This window comes from Petaurus breviceps, unplaced genomic scaffold (assembly GCF_028583685.1).
Source record: "Petaurus breviceps papuanus isolate PSGF00001 unplaced genomic scaffold, PetGlider_PUasm1.0 110, whole genome shotgun sequence".
NCBI classification, from domain to species: Eukaryota; Metazoa; Chordata; class Mammalia; order Diprotodontia; family Petauridae; genus Petaurus; species Petaurus breviceps.
The window spans coordinates 3,443,562-3,467,396 of NW_027185597.1; the positions used below are offsets into that span (position 1 = coordinate 3,443,562).

General features: G+C 33.1%; 1 protein-coding gene across 1 annotated transcript in view; it reads left to right on the top strand.

The window, feature by feature from the left end:
- LOC138156879 (contactin-associated protein-like 2) overlaps positions 1-23,835 on the top strand; it is a 2,167,135-nt gene that overhangs the window by 119,415 nt on the left and 2,023,885 nt on the right. The window contains exon 2 of the mRNA XM_069082365.1: positions 3,682-3,875. Coding sequence (XP_068938466.1) covers positions 3,682-3,875 — 194 coding nt within the window. The remainder of the gene's footprint in view (positions 1-3,681; positions 3,876-23,835) is intronic.

The window sequence follows — 23,835 nt, forward strand, 5'->3', positions numbered from 1 at the left end:
ATGACAGAGAGAAAACAACATTCATCAACTTATATTGTTCTTCTTCCATCTATATCAAATCTTTGATTTTCAAACCTAGAGGACTAGAACTAATATGTTTAAAAGGTGATTCTCCCCAAAGATGAATAAGGTGATAGACAGTAAGAGAATACCTAATTCTGGTGTATTCAAGTGTCCCTGCCTGGACTCTTCTAGAATATTGAAAAAAATTGCAGGTAAGGTTGCTGAGTCAGAACTGGCAATCTTTGTAGAAATCCAGAAACTTCATGTTGTGTTAGAGAAAAGAATATGGGCCAAAATCATTCTTATTAAAAAAAAAGAGAAAAAGTGATATCAGGAATTTCATCTTTATGTTAATTTCTGGGAAAAATCTAGAATACATTTGTATGTGGTTTATGAGCACTTAGGGAATTGGTGATCATTAGGAGTTATAAGAGACAGACTAAAAGGAAGTCCCATTAAATTTACCCTAATCCTTAGAATGCAGTGTCTCCAGAAAAGCTAATCCATATTGGAGGCACTTTTTCACTACAATTAAAACGTAAGTATTATGTACCAGGAACTGTATTAAGCATTGAAGGTGCAAAGATACAAAGAAAGATACAAGCACAATCATTGTATTGAATGTCATATTCCTAAAAGAGATTGAGGAGTGGTCAGACAAGAAAGAAGAGAACCAGAAAATGCTCACAAGCCCTCACTGAGATGTGTCTGCTCTTACTGGTCAGTCAGAGTATACCATTATTTCAAAGCAAAAATTATTTTATGAAAAAGCATAGGAAGAAAAATAAAGTAATAAAACTTTTTTTCCCTTTAAAACTGAGGCATATCTTCCAACAAAATGTACTATCATTGCAAAGAGTAGACATATCTATGCAAACACATGGACAAAGGAACAATTATAGGAGATAAATTGTGTTATGGCACACACATAAGCAACACATACATCCAGAATATTCTTGTAAAAAGGCAAACATATATATTTCTGACATTAAACATTCAAACTCTGAATTGCCTACTTATATTTGGAGTTGATGAAGTCCTTCACAATATTCTTGTGTACAAAATGGAGAAAAATCTATTTAAGGGTGTTAGGTGGCACAGTGGATACAGTGCCAGGCCTGAAATCAAGAAAATTTATTTACCTGAATACAAATCTGTCCTCAGACACTTATTAGCTCTGTTTTCCTTGCTAAGTCACTTAACCCTGTTTTCCTCAGCTTTCTCATCTGTAAAATGAACTGGAGAAGGAAATGCAAACCACTCTAGTATTTTTGCAAAGAAAACCCTATGTGGGATCATGACAAGTTAGATGTGACTTAAACTATTGAACAAGAAAAAAAAATAGGTAGATATAGTAATTTTGTAGCTTTCTGAACAACTAAATCCAAAGTACATTGATTTATGGTTCAATGACAACTTGGAGCAAAGTCACAATGATATTCAGCATTAAAATCATTCTCTCTTCAACATTATTCTTTGTGAATGAGAGCAAGTCGACTTGCTAACCAAGAATGCTGATTAGAGGGAATAATGAGTGATAGCCATTATGATATATAATAAAACCAAAATTTGAAAAGATCTTGACAGGCTGGAATTATGAGCCAAATTTTCAAGATTAAATTTATGTTTTGTTTTTTAAAAAATCATTCACAGAATTATACGAATATGGAGATATAAATGCAAGCATTTCATGTGGAAGAGGCTTAGGGCTATTAGTTTATTTCTAGCTTTAGGGAACCCCATTTCTCAACTGTGGAAATTTTCCCTGATTGTTACATATCCATAACATTCTACTTCTTTGAGTCTGCCTGATAACCTTCCTGGTTTCTTTCACTCTAGATAAAATCCCACTTGACACAAGAAGTCTTTCCCAATTCCTCTTATTTCTAATGCCTTGCCTCCGTTAATTGTTTCCTATTTATCTTGTATGTAGCTTGTTTGTACATAGATTGTATGGTATCTTCTTCATTAAACTGTGAACTCCATGAGCACAAGGATTTTTTTTTTGCTGTTATTTTTAACCCCAGCATTTAATACAGGTCCTGTGCCATGGTAGGTGCTTGATAAATTATTTTCAGCTGATTGAATGAATGTTAATATGGTGATGCTGGGCTGAATAAATACATTTTCATTACATTCCAAAAATTTTAGTGCAGGGTTATTCCATCAAAACTTAAAACTACACTAAGACTTTTGGGATATGCTTTATACAATTTAAAACAAAGAAATAATAGTCCTGTGCTCTGTGCTGGCCAGATAGTATATGGAATTTGCTATTGAGTTCTGAGGATTACTTTTTAAGAGGTAAAATGACAAACTGGAGTGTTGTTTAGAGGAATTCAGTCAAAATGGTGAAGATACTTATTTGGCTTACTCCTGAGAAAGAACAACTTCTTGAATCAGCAGAAGAAATACATTAAACATGCAACTCTCTATCTGGAGGTATTCAAGAAGAGTCTATATTTACTTATGGAACATGTTGTGGGAATACGTTCTATATCTATTGCCCATACATGGGTGTAATATATGAATAGCATACATATATGATATTATAGCCATAATTTATAACAAGTTTAATCATGATATTATGTTAGAATAAAATGCTGATAGCAATTATCATCTATCTCTTAAAGACTTTATTTTAAAATATATTGACAAACATTGTTGATTAGCTTATTGAAATTTTACTTAATATTTTTATCACATGAATAACTGAAATGACAGTACTCAATAAGATTACTTTTTTAGCACTGACATAATCACATCATATATTTTTTAAAAGCAATCAGGCTTAAGTAACTTGCTCAAGGTTACATGGGCAGTTATTTTTGTGTGGTTGCCGAGTATCTGAGGCCGGAACCGATCCCAGGAATCCCTATGATGGGGCAGCGCTCTTACTGCAACACCTGGCTGCCCCACCAAATTATATTTTTATAATCTAAAGGGAAACTAACTACTTTTATTTTCTAATTATATTTTTCTTGGACATCATTGAGTTCTAGAAAGGACCTTGCATGAAATATTGGTATCAAATAAATTCATGGTTACATAAAAGGTAATAATTCTTTTATGAAATACCAGTTAATTATTCTCCTTGAGAGTTCATATAACATTGGGAAACACAAGTATCCATTCTTAAAAAATTGGAATTCTTTCTCTTCTTAGCTTCACTAATATTATTTGTGATCTTGTTTTCTGTGGTAAAATCCCAGATAAGAAGAGAGAAGTTTTAGAATTGTAGCTATAGTTTTCTCACACTTAATAACTTTTAATGTGAAGCCCCACTTAAAGGCAAAAATGATTTTGTAGGTTAGTATATACTTTTACAATATAAATGATTATAGCAAAAACATTCATGGAAGCTTGGTCAACCTTCAGTCAATTAGCACTTGACATATACTAATAAACTCTAATTAAGGAATTAGGAAGACATTTTTCATTAGGAAGGAAGCATGTTACACTGAGTAATTATATCATAAAGAGGTTAAAGTAACAGTGCAATCCAACCAGAAGAATATTATTTGAGTTCCCAAAAGCATATATAAAGGGCATTTTATAATATATTCTATGAATATAACATTGCCAAAGTCAATTAGAAGATTTAAGAATGATACCCTCAATTGAAAAGACTTGATGTTCAAAGATAACCATTGTTTCTATATCTCTCTCTCCCCACAGGAGCTGGAGGATGGTCTCCATCTGACAGTGATCATTACCAATGGCTGCAGGTTGATTTTGGCAATAGGAAGCAGATCAGTGCCATTGCAACCCAAGGTAGATATAGCAGCTCTGACTGGGTGACACAGTACCGAATGCTCTACAGTGATACAGGAAGGAACTGGAAACCATACCATCAAGATGGGAATATCTGGGTGAGTGTTTGCCATAAAGACAAAATTTGATATTAATGAACTAGGATACTATACTCTAATGATTACTAATGATCTCTCTGAAAGCATGATCATTCATTAAAAAATAGTCTCTGTGATAAAATCCTTCGAGTTGCTGTATTTTTTGTTGTGAATATATAGCCATTATTCAATACTTATGTTGAGTAATGGATTAGAAGGTGATATCCTCAGGTTGTGTATAAAAACAAGGCTAGTAGTTATTTGGAGGATAAAGGATCCTTATTCAACTATTGTAGACAGTATAGATTGTGGAGAAGAAAATAATAAATGGGTCCTAGTGTAGACTCAGCCCCTTTATCATCTAGGAACTCATCTTGGTATTTTGTTAGTCTTTTATTTCTGATCTGGTATTTATCAGCAATGTGACTTGGATCTTGATATCTTGTTGGAGACTCTTTTACTGTAATGGATATGCATGAGATTTCCATATACTACACAGACCAATAAGAATATACTGAGGTATCGAATAAGAGCTGGGCTCTGCTCTGTACTTAGTCCTTTAATCGACAAATTGGGAGACTTACATCTTATTATCTTGTTAGAAAATATGAACTATAAAGTGAAAAACATTTGATTGCATTGTCATGAAGCTCATCTGGCTAAGACAATTGATCAATGCTCTATCAAGAACCATCATCAAATCACAATCATTTCTGGAAACATAGAAAATACTTAGAGAATAATCTCAAATGGGACAGTAATCATAAATATATGACTTGCTATAACAGCATGTAGTGTAAGACTAAAGCATCTTCCTTCAAGTTCTGTTTGTATTCTCTCTCTGTCTCTTTCTCTCATACACACATATGCATACATGCATAAACATAAATACATGTATACATTCTTTTTCTGTGAAAACTCATTTATTCCCAAAGCTTCTACTATAAACTCTCCTCCTCTAACTATCTCTAATTCTGGTCTCTCTTCTGAAATTGAGACTTAACATCTCCAGCTGTTTTCAGGACATTTTTATCTTTGAGCTGAATGGAATAGAGTACTTGACATTAGGAATATCTGGGTTCAAATTCTGATTCTTAAATTCACTAGCTTTATAGGCAGTGGTTGGCAAATCAGTCTCATATGTGAAATGGAGATAATACTTGTATAGTGTAAAGCACAGGAGAGTTACGAGAGTTGGATAAGGTTAAGTAATTAGATTGTATTACAAAACTTAAAGATATACTCAGCTGCTTATTATCAGTAATATTACTTTTAAATCAGCATGTTACTATAATCTCAACATGCCTAAAAACTGACAGTATATGTTTCCTCAAAGCTTTTTTCTTCTCCTTATTTCACCATTTGTCTATGAAATCAACACTCTTTTATACTCTCTTTGATTTCCTTTCTTCTCTACCTCTTAAGCTTAAACTTGACCCATTTCTAACAATTCCAACTTTATAATTATTTTTCCTCTCTTCTATCCCTTCTATTACAAACCTTTATCAACTGCATAGACTGTTAAAGTAGCCTGGAAAATTTTTACTGCCATCATTCTTTCTATTTTCCAATTTGTCATTTATACTACTACAACAATATTTGGTGGCAGGGGAAGGGGCAGTTCTCCTTCTCTATAAAAAAAAAATCTTCAGTAGGTCTCCATTTATTTCCAAGTACAATTCAACCTTCTTTGCTTTCCATTCAGGGACTACCATATTCTCTTTCTGCCCTAGTCAGTCTCTAATTTCAAGAAACAATTCAAGCACCATCTTCCAAATTAAGCTTTCCTGGCTCCATCACTTGCTAGCACCATCTCTCCCTAATTGCCTTATATCTAACTTAAACTCAATAATGCCAGTTGATTATATTTATTTTGTATTTACTTTTTATATATTCTTTATACTCATATTTATACATGCAGTCTTCTCCAAGAGAATGAGAGTAGAGTACAGATTGTTTCAATTTTTAAAATTTGAATCCACAGTGCATAGGAAAGTTCCTGACACATCATAGGTTGTAAACAAATTGATATTGTTTTTATTTTCCTAAAGAAAATTTTTCCATGTTCCACTTGCTTAAGTCAAACTAGACAATTCTTTGTTGCCTCCTAAGTATTCTGCTCTTTTGTCTCATTTTTGATACCTGGCATATGTCTTCCCTCACTTCTCTTAATGAAGTCCTACTCATTCTACCTAAAAATAAATTAATGTTCTTCCAAGTTATATATAGCTTTTATAAAACATTTAAGTAGAAATGAATCTGAAACATAGAGATTATGTTGCCTTAAATGCACATGAAGCTTGAAATTAAAGGAAACAGATCGTAATGAAAATGTTTTAATCTTTCCTAATCCCAAAATAATTTAGTGCATTGAAAATTCCCAAATGTGGCAAACTCAATGATTTTTAAAATCTCAAGTACTACTTATTGATAAATTCTTAATATGTGCTTTCTCTTTTTTAAGGCACTTCATAAAAAAATAAAATTAGGTGTGAAATAATTGTTCCTTTTGGAGCAAGTATGTAACTAAGTAGGAAAAATTGATTTCTTATTGAAACAAAATGGGTAAATGGTACAGTGTTTGAAAGTTCATTGACTTAGGAATCAATAGAATCTCAGATCTTATGATCCTAGATTCAAATACTGATTCTTACTTTCATCGCTTATGTGACCTTGGGTATGTTGTAAATGAAAGACTCATTTTTATCAACATTAAAATTAGATTTTGACATATCTTGTAATATTTATAGTATTTCAATGTGGGGAAATAACTACCCAGTTAAAGTTGAATGTATTTTGATGGTAAAAAAAATTATATAGAGATTCTTACAGATTTTAATGTTTTTAATTACCTTAATTTTATCTTCTTTGTACCTATCATGATTTTGTAAAATGTATGAGATTAGAAAAATAAGGTTACATAATTTTATTACACATACTGGGAAAGGGGCAATTGACAGTACATTATCATGTGATAATTGTCTAATTAAATATTCCAAGTTGAGTTCCAAAAAATATCTCTTAAGATATTTTGAATTGATATGTCTTGGCTTAGGTCTTGAAGAAGTTGTCAGACTTTTCTTTCTCTTTGGATACTGTGTTTCCAGGAGAACAAATACACTTTTCACTTATTAATTCATTAAACCAACATTAAATGCTCACTATGTTCAATGTAATGTGCTAGGTGCTAGGGATATAAATGTGAATAGACATAGTTACAGATCTCTTTTTTTCCTCTCTATGTATGTATCTGAGTAGACATATATACACACATGCATTTATGTATATATTCATACATATATGTATATTTATATTCCCTGTATTCAGAGTTGAAAGTCTAAAAGAACAACCATATAATTTAATAGGCTGGTCAGTTAAAAAGAGAATAAAGATAGTTTGGTAGGTTATGTTAATAGAACGCCAAGAATTCACCTTCTGAATGATAAATTACTGTTATCATTGTAAAGGATATCAACTTCATGACCTATAAAATATGAGCTATAATTGACACCCAATTTGAAGGCTAAGAAGTTGTCCTGGGGCGGCTAGGTGGTCCAGTGAATAGGGCAATGGCCCTGGAGTCAGAAGAACCTGAGTTCAAATCCAGCTTCAGACACAACACAAAAAACTAGCCATGTGACCTTGGGCAAGTCACTTAACTCCAATTGCCCTGCCTTCCCTCAAAAAAAAAAGTTGTCCAGATATTTCATACTCAAAGTTTGGCATAGCTGAAAGTACTTTAGTGTTGTAAACTTCCTTTACTTGTATAACAATAATGAGAATAATAGAAACTCCCTTTATCTAAACGGTCTTGTTCATCTTCTCTAGACATTCTTCTCAGTTGCAGAAATAAAATAAATGAATATTGGCCAAACAGCCAAAAGAGATTATTTCAGTTATAGTTCCAGTATCCTAAATAGAAGATTCTTTGACTAAATTGATTTTTTAAAAGTAAACTCAAGGATCTTATTATTACATATTCAGAAAAAAGAAATATTCTATGTAAGCATTTCATTAGTGAAAATCCATTAAGCACTACATTTTAGGAGAGTTCTGATAGCATTTTTCTTAGCTGCTGCTTTTATCTTTATTGAGGAAATTGAATTGCATTTTGAACATAGATATTTGGAATGAAAATATGAGATTAGAGGATTAATATGAGATATCATTCTTATACTGTAACTTTATTGTGCTTTGAGAGAAAAATAATGCAGTTACCTCCAGTAGGAGCATTGATTCTCAAGAATTTCAACTAAACTGCTAGTAAAAAAAAAAACAAAGAATGAATCCTCCAACAATGCAATTGAGTAATACTACTTTGACTATTGGGGATTAAACTCTCCTTATGGTGCCAAACAATAACGTGGAGAAAAAGATTCTATTCAGTGAGGATGATGATGATTTATTCAAATATAAACTGAAATTCACAGGAAGATAGAATCAGCTCCTGTGATATTAGCTTAAGAAAATGGACATCACACATAAAGTTGTCAGTTTTCAAGTAATTTGGACTCTAATATATTAGCAAAGTGTCTACATATTAGCAAATTAATTTGTTGACCCTTTGACTTTTAAAATATTGAGGTGTAATGACTGGAAAAACAACTACTTTCAGATATGTATTCTCTCTAGCATCCAGAACTTAAAAAAAATCATAGAATATTTGCTGCCCAAAGAAGTGTTAGACTTGGGGGCAACTAGGTGGCACAGTGTATAGAGCACTGGCCCTGGAGTCAGGAGTACCAGAGTTCAAATCCAGCCTCAGACACTTAATACTTATTAGCTGTGTGACCTTGGGCAAGTCACTTAACCAATTCACTTGCCTTCTCCCCTCCAAAAAAGGCCAAAAAAAAAGAAGAGTTAGAGTTATATTATTATTATTTTAAGCAATTGGGGTTAAGTAACTTGCTCAAGGTTACACGGCCAGTTATTTCTGGGTGTGGTGCTGAGTATCTAAGCCCAGGTTTGGATCTCCAGGTTATCCCGACACTGGAGCTGGTGCTCTTACTCGCTGAGCCACCTGGCCGCCCCTAAGAAATTGGGGTTAAGTAACTTGCTCAAGGTTACATGGCCAGGTATTTCTGGGTGGGTGCTAAGTGTCTGAGCCTGGGATTTGGTCTCCAGGTCATCCTGACACTGGAGCCAGTGCTCTTACTTGCTGTTCTATCTGGCCGCCCCTATCTTATTTTTATTTTATTTTATTTTTTGCCTTTTGGAGGGCAATTGGGGTTAAGTAACTTGCCCAAGGTTACACGGCTAGTTTTTTTTTGTGTGGGTGTGAAATGTCTGAGGCCAGAACCAAACTCAGGTCCTCCTGACTCTGGGGCCGAAGCTTTATTCACTGCACCACCTAGCTGCCCCAGTAGTTATCTTAAGTAAGTAAAGTGCAAAGGATGCTTTTTTTCAGTGTGAATCAGTTGTTTGATATTTTTTTGTTTTAAGTGTTTCTTCCCACTTCAAGTTTACACCTACCTGATTAATGTTCCTTTTTTAAATTGTATTTAAAGTTTCTATAAATAATTGAAGGTAGACAAGTATGATATAAACCAAGGAATGAATAGTGACAAAATGTCAGGTGTACTTTTGGAGAGAGTTTTTGTTTCCTCAGGTATAGAAATGCAAAGAATTCAGGTCAGTAGTACAGCACAGCACAGTTTTGGTTAAGTAGAACAGAGCTATTTAGGACCTAGCAAAGTCACAAGTACCATAGTGGGGTTTTGACCAAAAATATTTGGTGATAATAAGAATGATGATGTACTAAATAAGCCAGATTGCCTAAATTTTTCAATTATTTCCATTAGACTCACTAAATAATTTAGATAAAAACCTCTGTCATTGAGAAATTCTTGCTATATAGGCCTAGGTTTCACATTTAACTAAGACCATTTGTCCTAAATAATATTGATTATTTTATTTTTATAAAATAAATGTATGGACCCATTTCTGAAGTTCCCTTTCATTTTTTTAACCTGACATAGCTTCTCCACTTCAGTATAGAATCTAACACACTTATAATTACTAATCCAACTGTTTCCCCTACTATTTTGTACAAGTAGTCACTGCCCTTTGAAAGATTTTGACTAAAGGTTAGAGAGAAGTAGATTCAAAACAAAAATACTACTAATGTCTCATTAATAATTAAGTCAAATCATCATTATGGGCATTCAATATATTTTATCATTGGCTTCAGGTGTGTATTCTATGATTACCTCCTAGGAAATGGGGAGGGAGAGGTCATTGCTAAATCATATAGAGGAAAAGCTATTTTCAAGGTGAATTCCAAATAAGCTTCCTATTTCTGTGAAATAGATTTTCTGTTTCTGTCCCTCTTGGGCTGTGTGATATTTTTAAAGTCTCATGAATTTTAATAAGTTGAGTGGACGTTCCATCTCCTTTCCTGTAGACTCTAATACCTAGACTAGTGAATTTTGATCACCATTCCTAAATGCACATCTGTATTTAGAGATTCTCATTTTAAGAGGTCATACATTTTCTCTATGTCAGTCTGTTGAGTTACTCAATATTCTATATACACACAGCCATTCAAACACAGTATGATTATGTGTTTAATATTTTCTCCTTTCCCCAAAAAATGGTTGATAAAAGAGGATGCTATTAATCATCTTGACTATTATGTAGACATACACTGTTGGGGTAAAGCAAAATATGACCTTGTGTGATTGAATTTTTTCCATACAGTGAAGTAGTATTATACTATTCTTTATATCCTTAAGTGCCTTTTCTTCTTTGGGACTATACAAAGGTCTAATTGTTTTAAATTATAAAATTGTGATTTAACTTGAAGAGATTCTTGAATTTCTATGTTCTGTTGTCATCATAATTATGATGCTTCATTCTATTTTCTTTTTCATCAGACTCAGACAATGAGTTTGTTCTTTATTTTGACTGGTTAAGCAGTTGTAACTATTCATGAGTCTAAATGGCTAAATTAAATTGGTAGATGAGGTGAGGCATCAGTTTTTATATAGTCCTGCTTTTAAGAGTAATTTCGCATTTAAGATGGAAACATGCAGGTGGTGTAGTGGATAGGTTTCTGAGTTTGAAGTCAGGATGATCTGAGGTAGAATTCTGCCTTCAAGAATTAGTAGCTTCATTACCCTAGGTAATTCACTTAATTTTTCTGTGCTTCAGTTTCCTCATCTGTAAAATGAAAACTTTTAAGTTAATTACTTTCAAGTTCCCTTCTGGCTCTGAATATATTATCATCTGATATAGATCAGATATAAGTTGACATGTGTATTTTGAAAATATTTCCAGAAAGGTCATTTACTTAGGGATTTTAACATAGCAACATACCTTTGGATAGCTTCGTACATTTAAGAGTAATATTGTTAACTAAAAAGCCATCTTTTCAAGTCTTAATACAAAGAATAGAGAAGTAAATTTTGATGACTGCCAAATACATTTCTGAAGTACTTTATATTTTGGAGAGAATATAGGATAGAGGATAATACATAGTTAGTAATCATAACTGTGAATGGGAATGGCAAACTCTCCCATAAAATGAAAATTTGAAATGAAAGCAAAAATAGATCTAATTAAAAGAGATGAGAAAGGAAACTAAATTTTGCTAAAAGGCTATACATATATTCACCAAATGGTATAGCATTCAAATACTTAGAGCAGAAGTAAATGAGTTATAGGATGAAATAGCAATATAAAAATCTAATTCCGAAGGAATGATTCTCCTCAGTGAGCTTTTGAGATTCTTTTTCTATCTGGCAAATTTGGCTTTTTAAGGCATTCTTCCCCTCATTTCCTTTTTGAGCCTCTTTCACCATTTGTGTTAGTTTATTTTTTAAGGTGTTATTTCCCTCAGTCAGGCTGTTGATTGTCATTTCATAATTTTCTTGCACTGATCTCATTTCTCTTCCCAATTTTTCCTCCACTTCTCTTAACTGCTTCTTAAGGTTGTCTATGGTCTGTAACCACCTTGTATTTTTCTTTGAAGCTTTCTTCAATTTATTTTTTCTCTTATAGCTAAAGCTAACATTTCTAGTACCATATTGAATAACAGTAGTGATGATAGACATACTTGTTTCATCCCTGATATTATTGGAAATGCTTCTAGCTTATCCCCATTCCATATAATGCTTGTTGATAGTTTTAGATAGATGCTACTTATAATTTTAAGGAAAACATTATTGACTGATATACTCTATATTTTTAGTAAGAATGGATATTGGGATGTCTAGTTGGCACACTGAATAAGGAACTGACCCTGGAGTCAGGAAGACCTGAGTTCAAATCCAACTGCAGTCACTTAACAAAAAAAAAAAAAACAAACTAGCCGTGTGACCTTGGCCAAGTCACTTAACCCCAATTGCCCTACCTTCCCCCTTCTAAAAGCAAACAAACAAGAATTCATGTTGTATTTTGTCAAAAGCTTTTTCTGTATTCATTGGGATAATAATGTTGTTTCTGTTGGTTTTGTTTTTGATACAGCCAATTATGCTAATAGTTGTCCTAATATTGAACCAGCCCTGAATTCCTGGTATGAATCCTACCTGGTCACAACTCTGGAGTACCATCTCATACCTATTATGTTGGCTAATATGACAAAAGGGAAAAATAATAAATGATAGAGAAGATGTGGGGAAATTGGAACACTAATGCATTATTAGCAGAGTTGTAAACTGATCCAGCAATTTTGGAGAACAATTTGGAACTCTCCCCAAAGTCTATAAAACTCTATATGTACCTTTGAAACAGCAATACCAGTAGAAGGTCTGTATCCTAAAGAGATCATAAAAAAGGGGAACAGACCTACATGTACAAAAGTATTTATAGCAGCTTTTTGTGTGTGGTGGCAAAGAATTTGAAATTGAGTGGATGCACATAAATTGGAAAATAACTGAACAATTTGTGCTATATTAATGTAATGAAATACTATTTTGCTATAGGAAAAGATATGCAGGTGGATTTCAGAAAGACTTGGAAATAGTTACATGAATTGATTCTGAGTGAAGCTGGAAGAACCAGGAGAATATTGTACATAGCAACAGCAACATTGCGCAATTATTAAAGATGATTGACTTAGCTCTTTTCAGCAATATAGTGATCTAAGACATTTCCAAAAGACTCATGATGGAAAATTCTAACCATATTTAGAAAAAGAGCTATGAAGACTGAATATAAATCAAAGAATTTTATTTTCACTTTTTTGTTGTTTTTGGCTTTTCCCTTTTGTTCGGTTCCTTCTTTAACAACATGACTAATGTGGAAATATGTTTACATGATTGCACATGTATAACCTGTATCAAATTTCTTCCCATCTTGGGGAGGGAAAGAGAGATAAAAAAAATGAAATTCATTTTGAAAACTATCTTTATGTATAATTTGACAAATAAAATGCTATTATCTAAAAAAATATAGTGTGCTAATTTTGGTTTAGGGTATCTGAATCATGGTTGCCTTAGAGGCTTCACTGGGTCTTGTAGCTTGTCATAAACCCTGGAACAAGCCAGATGTTGTACTTGGCACATTGTCTATGTGGATTTTAGGCAGGGGTGTGCTGGAGTCAGCTTGAAGAATGTGCCAAAAGCTGCTTACGAAATTTTCAGCATGAATATTTATGTCTCAGAAATCAGCAAACAATAAAAATCAGGTGTTTAATTTTTTTTACTATCTACACATAAGAAACTGATGGAGAACATGTTCATAATGTTTATCTTAAAGTTTGCCATATATAAATTTTTTGAAAGCCAGGTGCTCATCATCTACCAACATACTACTGATTTGGGGGACTTTTGTTGTAGCAGGGCTTCTAGGTTTCACGTCTGGTGAAATAATTTACACAATTATTGGGTTTTTAGAATAAAGAGTTTAAAAAAGTCACTTTTATATGATCCTATTTCCTACCATTTCCTAGGCAAACTGAGAAATTTCTATAAAGGTCCTCAAAAAGATTGGATAAATCATTTGATCTTTCAGTAACACAAGCAACTAAGACTATTAAGTTACAAATGAGTTGCTGATATTCTTCACTAGAGGGAGTTCTCCACACAGATGAAATCATAGATAGAAAGCAAAAAGTAACATCTGTAAGTAATTCTGTATTAGTTGTTAGGCTGAGAGATTCTCCCCTTTCCCCCACTCTATAAACAAAATAAGAACAGCAAAAAGTAGTGATAGGTCTCTTAGAAAATTTTCCAGAATAGATTAAGTGAACATAGACAAAAATGGAGTATTTTAAAATGAGTAGCTAGATTATTTTGACCCTGGATACACAAAGGCAGAAACAAAATTCTTCTTGACTTTGAGGAGTTTATATTCTTCTGATATTAGAGTGGGTAAAACGTATACACAGGTAAAAGCATATAAGGTCAATTAAGGAATATAAGGAAGAAAAATATAAGAAATAAGAAATATAAGGAAGAAAACAGTGTTAACCTAGAAAAAGGCATGAGTATAGCAGAATTCTGATTTCATGTTAATTTGATTAGAATTTAGTATATATAAAGAAGTGTTTTATGAAATACATTTGGAAAGTTAGAAAGGGTGTGGATCATGAAGGGCTTCCATTACTTCCTGGGGACATTATGTTTTTTCAAAGTATTTAATGAGGACCTAATATGTGCTAAATGTTTCACATATATTGGTTCAAAGGGTAACAGGAAGTCTCTAAACATTTTTAAGCAGCTGACTAATCACATCTATGCCTTAGGAAGCTTATTTGTTTTGTTTTGCTTTTTTCATTTTGTTTTTATCTCTTAAAGATGGTTTGGAGAGTTGAGAAAGTGGAATGTGTAGGTCATTTAGAGCAGTGATAGATTATTAATAGTAGTCTATTCAAGCAATTCAAGTGAGAAATGAGGAGGGACTGCTCACAAGAGGAATTTTGGATTTATAACAGATGAGACTTGGCTACTGATTGTATATAGGAAGTAAAGATAAGTGAAGAATCAATATCAACTTCAAGTTGTAAAACTGGATACCTAGAGAGGATTCTGTGAAGATGGCTGAGTAGGTAAAACAATTCCAAGCTCTCCAGATTTCCCACACACAAATAAGATAAAATAGCACGTCAGCATTTATGTAGAGTAGTAAAAATAAACAAGAATTGGGAAAGAAAAGCAGTTCTCCTAGGACAACCTGGGTAAGATCTACAGAAACATCCCAGGACCATGTTCTGGTCCCTGTGACGAGAATACACCTGCAGGTTATTTCCTCTGATACAGCAAGCTTCAAGCACTGTAGCCAGCTTGGTTGATCACTATCTTAGTCCCAACCATAGGAATTTTCATCTTCCAGAGCATGTGAGGATTCAGACATCTTGGGGGTGCAGGAGAAATTGAGGGAACCTCTGCTGATATATCCATATGAAAGTCATCTCTCTAGGTATAGCTGAATTCATGATACTAGATGAGGTCACCAAAAATTAAAAAAATAAAATAAAAGAAGCAAAGTGATGATGATCTAGAAGAGAGAACATGGAACAACTATGATGAAAGCCTGAAGGGGCTAATATCAGAGAAGCTGTAGAAAGAGAGATTATTCAGGAGAAAAGGATTATCAACAGCTAGTCAAAAATTTTTAAGTTACTATTATATATATGGTACCGTGCTAAGTGCTGAGGATAAAACAAGAGATAAAAGCTAGACCCTACTCTCTAGGAGCTCTAATGGGAAGACAACAAAGAAGCTAATACAGGATAAATAGGAAATAATCAGCAGAGGGAAGGCAGAAGAATTAAAGTAGATCAGGAAAATCTTTGTGTAGTAGGTGAGATTTCAGGTAGAACCTGAAGGAAATTAGGAGATAAAGTGAATAGAGAGGGTATTCCAAGCACAGAGGATAGAGAGCCACTAAAAATACTCAACTTGGAGATGGGTTTCTTGTTTGAGGAATGGCAGAAAAGACAGTGTCACTGTATTTCTGAGTATATAGTGGGGTGAAAATTATAAAAAGAGAGGAAAAATATGCATTGTGGAGGGAGGATTTCATCAATTGTAGATGTAATAGCTAGATTGCAAAGAGAGAGAAAGATATAGAATGTATCTGTTAAGAAATCTTTGATGATCTTAGAGTAAACAATTTCTGGGAAGTGTTGGGATTGAGAAACCAGACGCAAAGGCCTCGAAAGGCTGTAGGAAGTGAAGAGAGGAAAAACATTTATGGATTTTTGACAGTGATAAAGATATAAGATAATTGTCTGAGAGATTGGTAAAGCTAAGTGAAAGTTAATTTTGTTATGTTTTTTTTTTAATAGGAAAGATCCCTTTGAATCTTATTCTGAACAATAAAGCTATATTAGAGGTAGCTAGGTAGCATATTAGATACAGTACTGGGCCTGAAGTCTTGAAGAGTTGAATTCAAATGTGACTTCAGACACTTTAGCTGTGTAACCCAGAATTGCTTAAACACTGTTTGCTTCAGTTTCTTTAAATGTAAAACAGGGACCCAGAGTTATTGTAAAGATCAACTAAGAGAATATGCATAAAGTGCTTAGTGTAGTGTATAGCACATGCTAGATGCTACACAAATGCGTATTCCCTTCCCTCCTTTCCCCTACCCCCACTGCATCTCTTTTTTTAATTGCTTTTTTTTTCTTTTTGTTTTGTGTAACATTTAAAAAGTTTGGCAAACATAATTTCTGGATAATTAGTCATTTTATTAATAATCTTAACATTTTAAGAGGTCAGTGGTATTTTGAATGCCAAAAGCCATCATGAGCATGCTGTCAAAGATTATATGGCATTGGAGAACTGGGTATTTCAGAGGTTGACAATCAACTCTGATTGGTTAACTAGTAACCAATGGATTAAATGGAGAAAATGCATATTGCAATGAGGGCCTGGACCTATTTTAATAAACTTTAATTATGTCATTTACTTCTTAAATTACCCTCAGCCTTGGGCAATCCCCAATCAAAAAAAATTATCCTCACTTAAACCTGAGTAGGACACAGTGGGATTAAATTCCTTGTAAAGTTGGGTGGGGTCTGACTAAGACTGAGGAGAGTTAATTCAATCTCATTATCCACAATATCTTTCAAGAGAGTGAAATTTGAAATGAGGATTATAGAAAAAAGGGGAACTCTGGATGTCCCAGAATCATTGGTTATTAATAATAACTTTTCCCATTTTTCCAAGGTATAAAATGAGATAATGATTGGTGTAGACTGTAATGTTACATTTTCAAATAAAAACACAGAGTCACGGTAAGTTGGGCATTGTTAAAACAACATAAATTTTCATAACAAATCATAGAGATAAGTGCAGTGCCGTATCAAGGAGGCTAAAGTTATACAGCACTAATTTCACTTAATGATCAGCAATTAAGAATAAAACCTTAATTAAAGCATATTTCATACTTGAAATATTATAATATGAAATGCCACAAATAATAACGTGGTCAGTTCATTCTTACACCTTTGCAAACCTCATGCTTTCTCTCTTTGATTTCAGTGACATTTTTCTTTAAAGCATCGATGTCTATTAGATGTGTGACCTTGAAAATATCAGCTTCCAGCAGCAGCTTCACTACTTTTTCTGAGCTTCAGAGGACTTTAGACCATAGCAGGGATCTTAAAGACCATCCAGTTCAAATATAGTATTTTAAAGGAAACTGGGACCTTGAAATATGAAATGACTTTCCCAAAGTCACTCAGTGGGCTAGTTACAAAACTAAGAGGTTCAGTCTTCTTGGCCGTTGATTACTAATTTGATTTCTCTAGCCTTGTTTCCAGAAGTTGTTCCATCTTAATAAATGTGTGTTGAAGTGAATTGAAATCATTTGCTTGGTATTGATAAAGCTATGGGAAGGGAGTTGGCATAGCCTTATCTTCAAAGTGCTAATATTCTGATAGATAAGTTGTACAGACACCTACAAAACACCCAGCTTCTAACACAGTAAATATTTCCCATAATATAGAGCAGAGTATCCCTTCTGCAACTGTGCATACAATTTTGCTATTAGACTAGAGTAAATCCATTTTGATTTTGAAAACCATGAATCAGAATATTAAAATGTCTTGGCAATTTTTTTTCTTTGCTGTAGCTAATCTAGCTTTATTCTAATCTCCAGTGCAATTATCACCCCAGCTACACCTCCCAGAAAAGTATTGATGGGCTGTCTCAACAATTTAAAGAGTTGCAACAGTAAACCTTCAGTAACCTTAGGGAAGAAAAGTAAACTATGAAATGTGTGCTGTTAATAGAAAATATGAGCATTAAATTTTTGTTGTTGTGTGGATAGAAAAAAGCATATTTTGAGATTATTTAAATAGCCCTTTATAAATAATAATGTGATACACAAAATAGTTGAAATATCTCATTAAATCACAAAATGTTTACTTGCTATTACAGACATTTAAAAAAAAACACTCAGTAGTTGTCTAAATAGTCAATTCAATATTTTAAAGAGATCCTGCTTTCAGTGGGGCTCAGTTTTTTTTTTCATTTGTAATGTAAGTAGATTGGAACAGATGATCTCTATTTTTTTAGTAGGTAAATTCCTTTGAACAATTATATTTTATCACTTTATGCTTTAGAAATCTGAATGATGTATCTGCCAGCTGGCAAAAGAGTTCAGTGAACTCATTAACTCAATAGGCAGAATCACTACTTCACCAATATTTTCCAATGATTCCCATTATACATTAAGCTTGCCACAATTCTCTTCCCCCCCCCCAAATAGCCTATATGTTATTTTTCTGAGCACCACAATTCATCTTCTACTTCTGTGACCTTTTATAACCTATCTCCCATGCCTAGAATATGTATTTTCTGGAAAGTTTTGCTTTCTATCTGTTTTTCAATCCCTAACTTCCTTCAACTAAGGTACTAATAAAATACTCACTAGTTATTAGTGTTTTGCTTCTCTTCAAATCATCAGGCATGTTTTCAGTTTTTTGCAAATATTGTTTCTTCACTATCAGAATGTAAGATTCTTGAGGCCAGGGGTTCTTTTTTTCATTTTATCTTCATATTCCAGTTCCTAAGAAAGTAATTTGTTCATATAATACGTCTCAAGATTTGTTGATTTAAATATATTCATTGTCTTCAAAAGTTAAGGAAATGAGTTTTAGAAGCTCTTTTTTTGTAGCACTTGACAAAGAGCATTACAACAATCCTTTGATGTAGATTAATTTCTAAAAGATAAGGAAACCAAGGTTCAAACCAAAGCATTGTCCTTTTTACTTTTGTGTTGCTCTATATATCCCCAAACTTCCAAATAGTATTGCAGTTAATGATTGTACTTCTGTAACTCTTATTTCTATGAAAAGCATAGCCTAACTTATCTAATTATATTTCTAACCTTTGTACTGTAGCAAAATACAAGTATGAGTGCATATCCACGCATAAGCAATATATGCTTCCTTTTTCTCGTCAATATTGCATGCAATAAATAGGAGAAATATTTTAGTCTCATAGTGATAATAAACTTTCATACATGTTATATGCACTTTGTCAGCACCTTGAGGGATGATTCTTATCTTCTAAGAAGTGTTTCTGTCAAATAGGAGGTGACCAGTAAGATACACGAAACTCATTTTCCATAATGGGAAGCCATTTTAATATCTGGCAACAACGACAATAATAATGCATATTCTGTGTTCAGATTTTTGAAATGTTTTCCATATATTATCTTTTTTAGTCATTTAGTGATATCCTATGCCATTTTGGTAGTGAGATCACTAATCCATTAGGTTGAAGAAACACATTTGGGTATTAAAATAGGGCTTTGGCACTAATGAATCAACAGATTGTTACAATACTATTTGTTAGTACTGAGCAGTCTTAATTAACTGAATTGTATGAATAACTGCCATTCTAGGAGTAGAATTAATTAAAGGCAAAGATGCTAAGAAATATATATTTAGACATTGCTCTGAATTCTCTCCTCTACCACTGCCACCACCCAAGGGGGCAAAAAAAGCTTCCATGTGTAAACCTGGTAATTTTGAGTTAATTCAAAAATTGAGTGGCAGTCTCTAAACCTTATTTGCCAAATGTAATTGCTAATTCTATTGACCATTTTCTGTCTGGAAAGTTGATCAGAAAACAAATTGATATTATTAGGTTTGAAAACAATTAGTTTCATTAGTTATTCTTTTCACTAGCTTTTGGAAAGAAGTTTTGAGTTGTTTCCCTACATTTCAGATAACAAAAGAGATTTCTCCTGTGTTATGTTACAACTCCCCAAACTACTGTTAAACAGAAGCCTGGTGGAAGCCCAATTGTGTATTCTGTATACTCAGTGACTGTCCTGGTTCTGTGTTTTTCAGGTTTGTTACAGTATACAAATTGGAAAATAGAGCTGTTTATTATATCTTCAAGCTGCTGTAAAAGATTTTAAATCTATCACAAAGTTATCCTGGCTGTTTACATCCAACCTGGCAAAAATAAATATTTGATAAGAGAGCCAAGTAAAACTAAGGGGAAAAAGACCTTTCCCTTGTTGATACTATGTTATGCTCTCTTAAAAGTCCCTAAAATTATTTTAGATATAAACAAACATTTTACCTGTAGATTTATACAGGGCTTTTATTATCAAAACAAAGGTCAGCATTTCATACTAAACCCTTCCATCTGATGTTTTTGCTCTTTGAAGGTTAATGGTTATTGACATAGTGCTATGACTTGGCATTGAGTAAAAAAAGGTGACACCAACAATATCAAATTCTTATCTGAAAGCTAAATGGGCAAAAATAATCATTTGGAATATTTCCTCAATGAAATTTAAAATTGTTAATAGTCTCACTCTTAATTAATAACAACAGTGATCAGTTTTAATGGCGAATGTGTAATAAGACATTTATTTTGCATTTGCACAACGAAACCACTTCAGTTTGATGTATTCTAAGAAATTCTTCCTCTTTAAGAAGGGAGAAGAAGCTAAGTAGTGATTAAATAACAGTGATTAAAGATTCAGAATTGGAAGGAACTTCAGAAGGCATCTAGTTCTATACCTTCATAAGAAAAAATTAAAACTTGTAGAGATGTAGTGATGCAAATAATATCTTAAGGATGGTAAATAACAAGTCAAGGATTTGAACCCAGCTCTCCTGACTGAAAATCCAGTATTCTCCCTATTTTCTTTATTTCCCTCAAGTAGATGCTTGCCTTCTCTTTAATTAACTTTATTTTTTAACAGTGGATATGTTGACTGGCTTAAAAACCTTTGTCAGTAAGTTAATTCATGGTGTTTATTAAGCTACTGAACTTTTTTCCCTTTTCCCACTCCAGATATAGAGTTAGAGTTTCTTAGAGTACATTAAATTGAAGTGGTTTCAGGGTAGAAAATGTGTGATATCTGAAGAAAATGAAGCAATAAAATTTTCCAAATAGAGAACATGGAATACATTTAGGAAAGCAGATGTCAGTTAGTTGAGTGGACTAATAGCTAGAACCCAGTGAAAAAGTGGAAAACAACAAAACAAAACACAGGGTTCCCAGGGAACACTGCATATAAAAGAAAGTTAACTCCTTTGAATGTTGTAGACATCAGTTGGTCTAAAATCAGTAGACTGGATCACATTCAACATTCTTTAAGAACCGCTCATACTCTAAGCATGAGTTTTTAACTTCATCACATAATGCCCTCCTCTAATGTCTTATCATGATGCGAGATGGCTCTATGATCTCAAAGTTTATGCCAGTAGAATATAAGCTCTAACATGTTTTACCAAGCTGGAAAACTGTATGCATAGCCTGGTGATAAATTTCATCCTGTCAGAGGAGAAAACAAAATTAGTATACTTATTACTAGGTTGCTTCTAGAAATTGTATAATCATAGATTTAAAGGTTTAAAAAAACATAGAAGTCACCCCTACATTTTACTAAGAAAACTGAAGATCATGGAGATTAGGTGAAGGGAAGACCAGAGAAAAGGACTTCCCTAACTCTGTCCTCTTAAGAAATATCCCAATAATTAGTAATAATTATATTTATATTCATAGAATATGTTAGAATTGGTAAAAAATTTCACATTAATTTTTGATATGTACTAAAGCCTTTAGAAAGGCACTTAAGTGGAAAAAGATTGATAGAACATTAGCCCTGGAATCAGGAAGATCTGAGTTAAAATGTGGCACTAGACTCTAGAAAACAGTGAGACACTGGGTAAGTCACTTAACCTGGATGTGCTTCAGTTTCTGTAAAATGGATGTAATAAAATTATCGACTTCCCAGGGTCCTAGTGACAATTAAATGATATAGCATTTGTAAATTCGTTGTTATAGTTCCTGATGAATCATAGGTGCTTAATTAATGCACCTTACTTTCCTTCCTACATTCCTTATATCCTTCCTATGAGCCAGATAATGTAATTGAGCCACTTGTCTAGAGTTATACAGAAGTATGATTGGAAAAACTAAGATCTTAACTCATATCTTTTCATTCCAACTTTTTTTTTCTCTTACACTTTCATCATATCCCATGCTGCTTTCACAGCAAACTTTATCAGTTTTATACTCCTTTCCCTCTATGGTAATAGCAAGTGATCTAATAAACTGATATCCACTGGAATTGTATTCCTTCCTAATGACTCAAAATACAAAAGCTCTTGAAGATGGAACTTTTTCTTGTAGACATTGTAGAGTGCCACAGCTTTAAGTCAAAGTTGTATATCTCTAATGATACAATTTAATGAGTGAAGAAGAAAATTTTGGATGAGAGGTAAGGTCTTCTCCAATCTATTAAAATTATAGTAATTTATGAACCATCTCCTCCTTTTGAACTATATGTAAATCTAGCCTAGGATGTGACATAATTTTCCTATTGTAACCTCCTAGAAGGCTCTGAAGGGATGTGGAGAAAGCTACTTTGGTGGTGATCATGAAAGCAAAAAGTTACCTTAAGAATAGAATTCAGGGTAAGTAGATAAAGGGAAGAGTGTCTCCCCTTTTAAGAAGGAGAGTGTGTGTCCATTTCCCTGCAAATCAAAAGTAAAAAATCAGTCTCAAAGCATTTTAATCAGTTCCATTCTAATCCACAGCTCTTACATTCATTTTTCAGGTCTCTGAGACCAGCCGTTGCTAAATTCAAAATGAGATTAATTTTTTCTACTCTTATCTCAGTCCTTAAAATATAAAAATGGATCGTTTAATCTTAGCAAGACATTTTGGTTGGGATTTGTGGATTCTTTGCCTGCCTAGGACCAGTAAATTAGTACAACACTGATTATCCAAGTGGTTCCCTGCATGTTTTCATATGGCAAATATAAAATTGTCCACATTGAAAAAAAATGATGCATTTATTGCCAAAAGAATATTTTTTAAAAATGAATTCATTATTTAGTTTAATTTATATGCTATGATTTCAGTATGCCACTGTACACTTCTATTCCTTTCGAGTACAGGGACCTAGGTATATTCCTAGTTCTGCTCTCCAAATCTTGCTTGACCTTGACCAACCATCTCAACCTCTCTGGGGTCCTTTTCAGGTTTAAGTTTATTTTCCCTTCATATCCACTACTGAATTGCATATTTATTAAGAGAAGGTATCATCATCTCTGTAAATCATTATAGAAAATGTGTAGTGACTAGGTTCTAGTGATAACTTTATGAATATTTTTGTCTTTTTTATCAAGTTAGACATTTTTATGAAATGGATAATACTTACAAGAATGAATCTTTCTCTCTATATATATGTGTGAGTATGCGTGTATGTGTATATATGTGTGTGTGTTTATTTATATGAGTATAAATGTGTATGTATGTATATATATATATATATATATATATACACAAGCATCTCCATATATTATGTGTGTGTATTCACACACTCACAGACATATAATGTATGTTTATATACAAACAGAAAACAGATTAAAGGAATAGACTGAACAAAAATAAATTACAATCAGGCCTTGTACTGGAAAGATGCTATTGTAATACTCTTGAAAATTAAGTCCAAGAAATAAGATTTTGTTCTCTCCTTGATGCAGCATTTACTGCTTCTTGGAGATAGGGTTGTCAAGCAAATACCATTTATAGATCCTTTGTCCTCATTT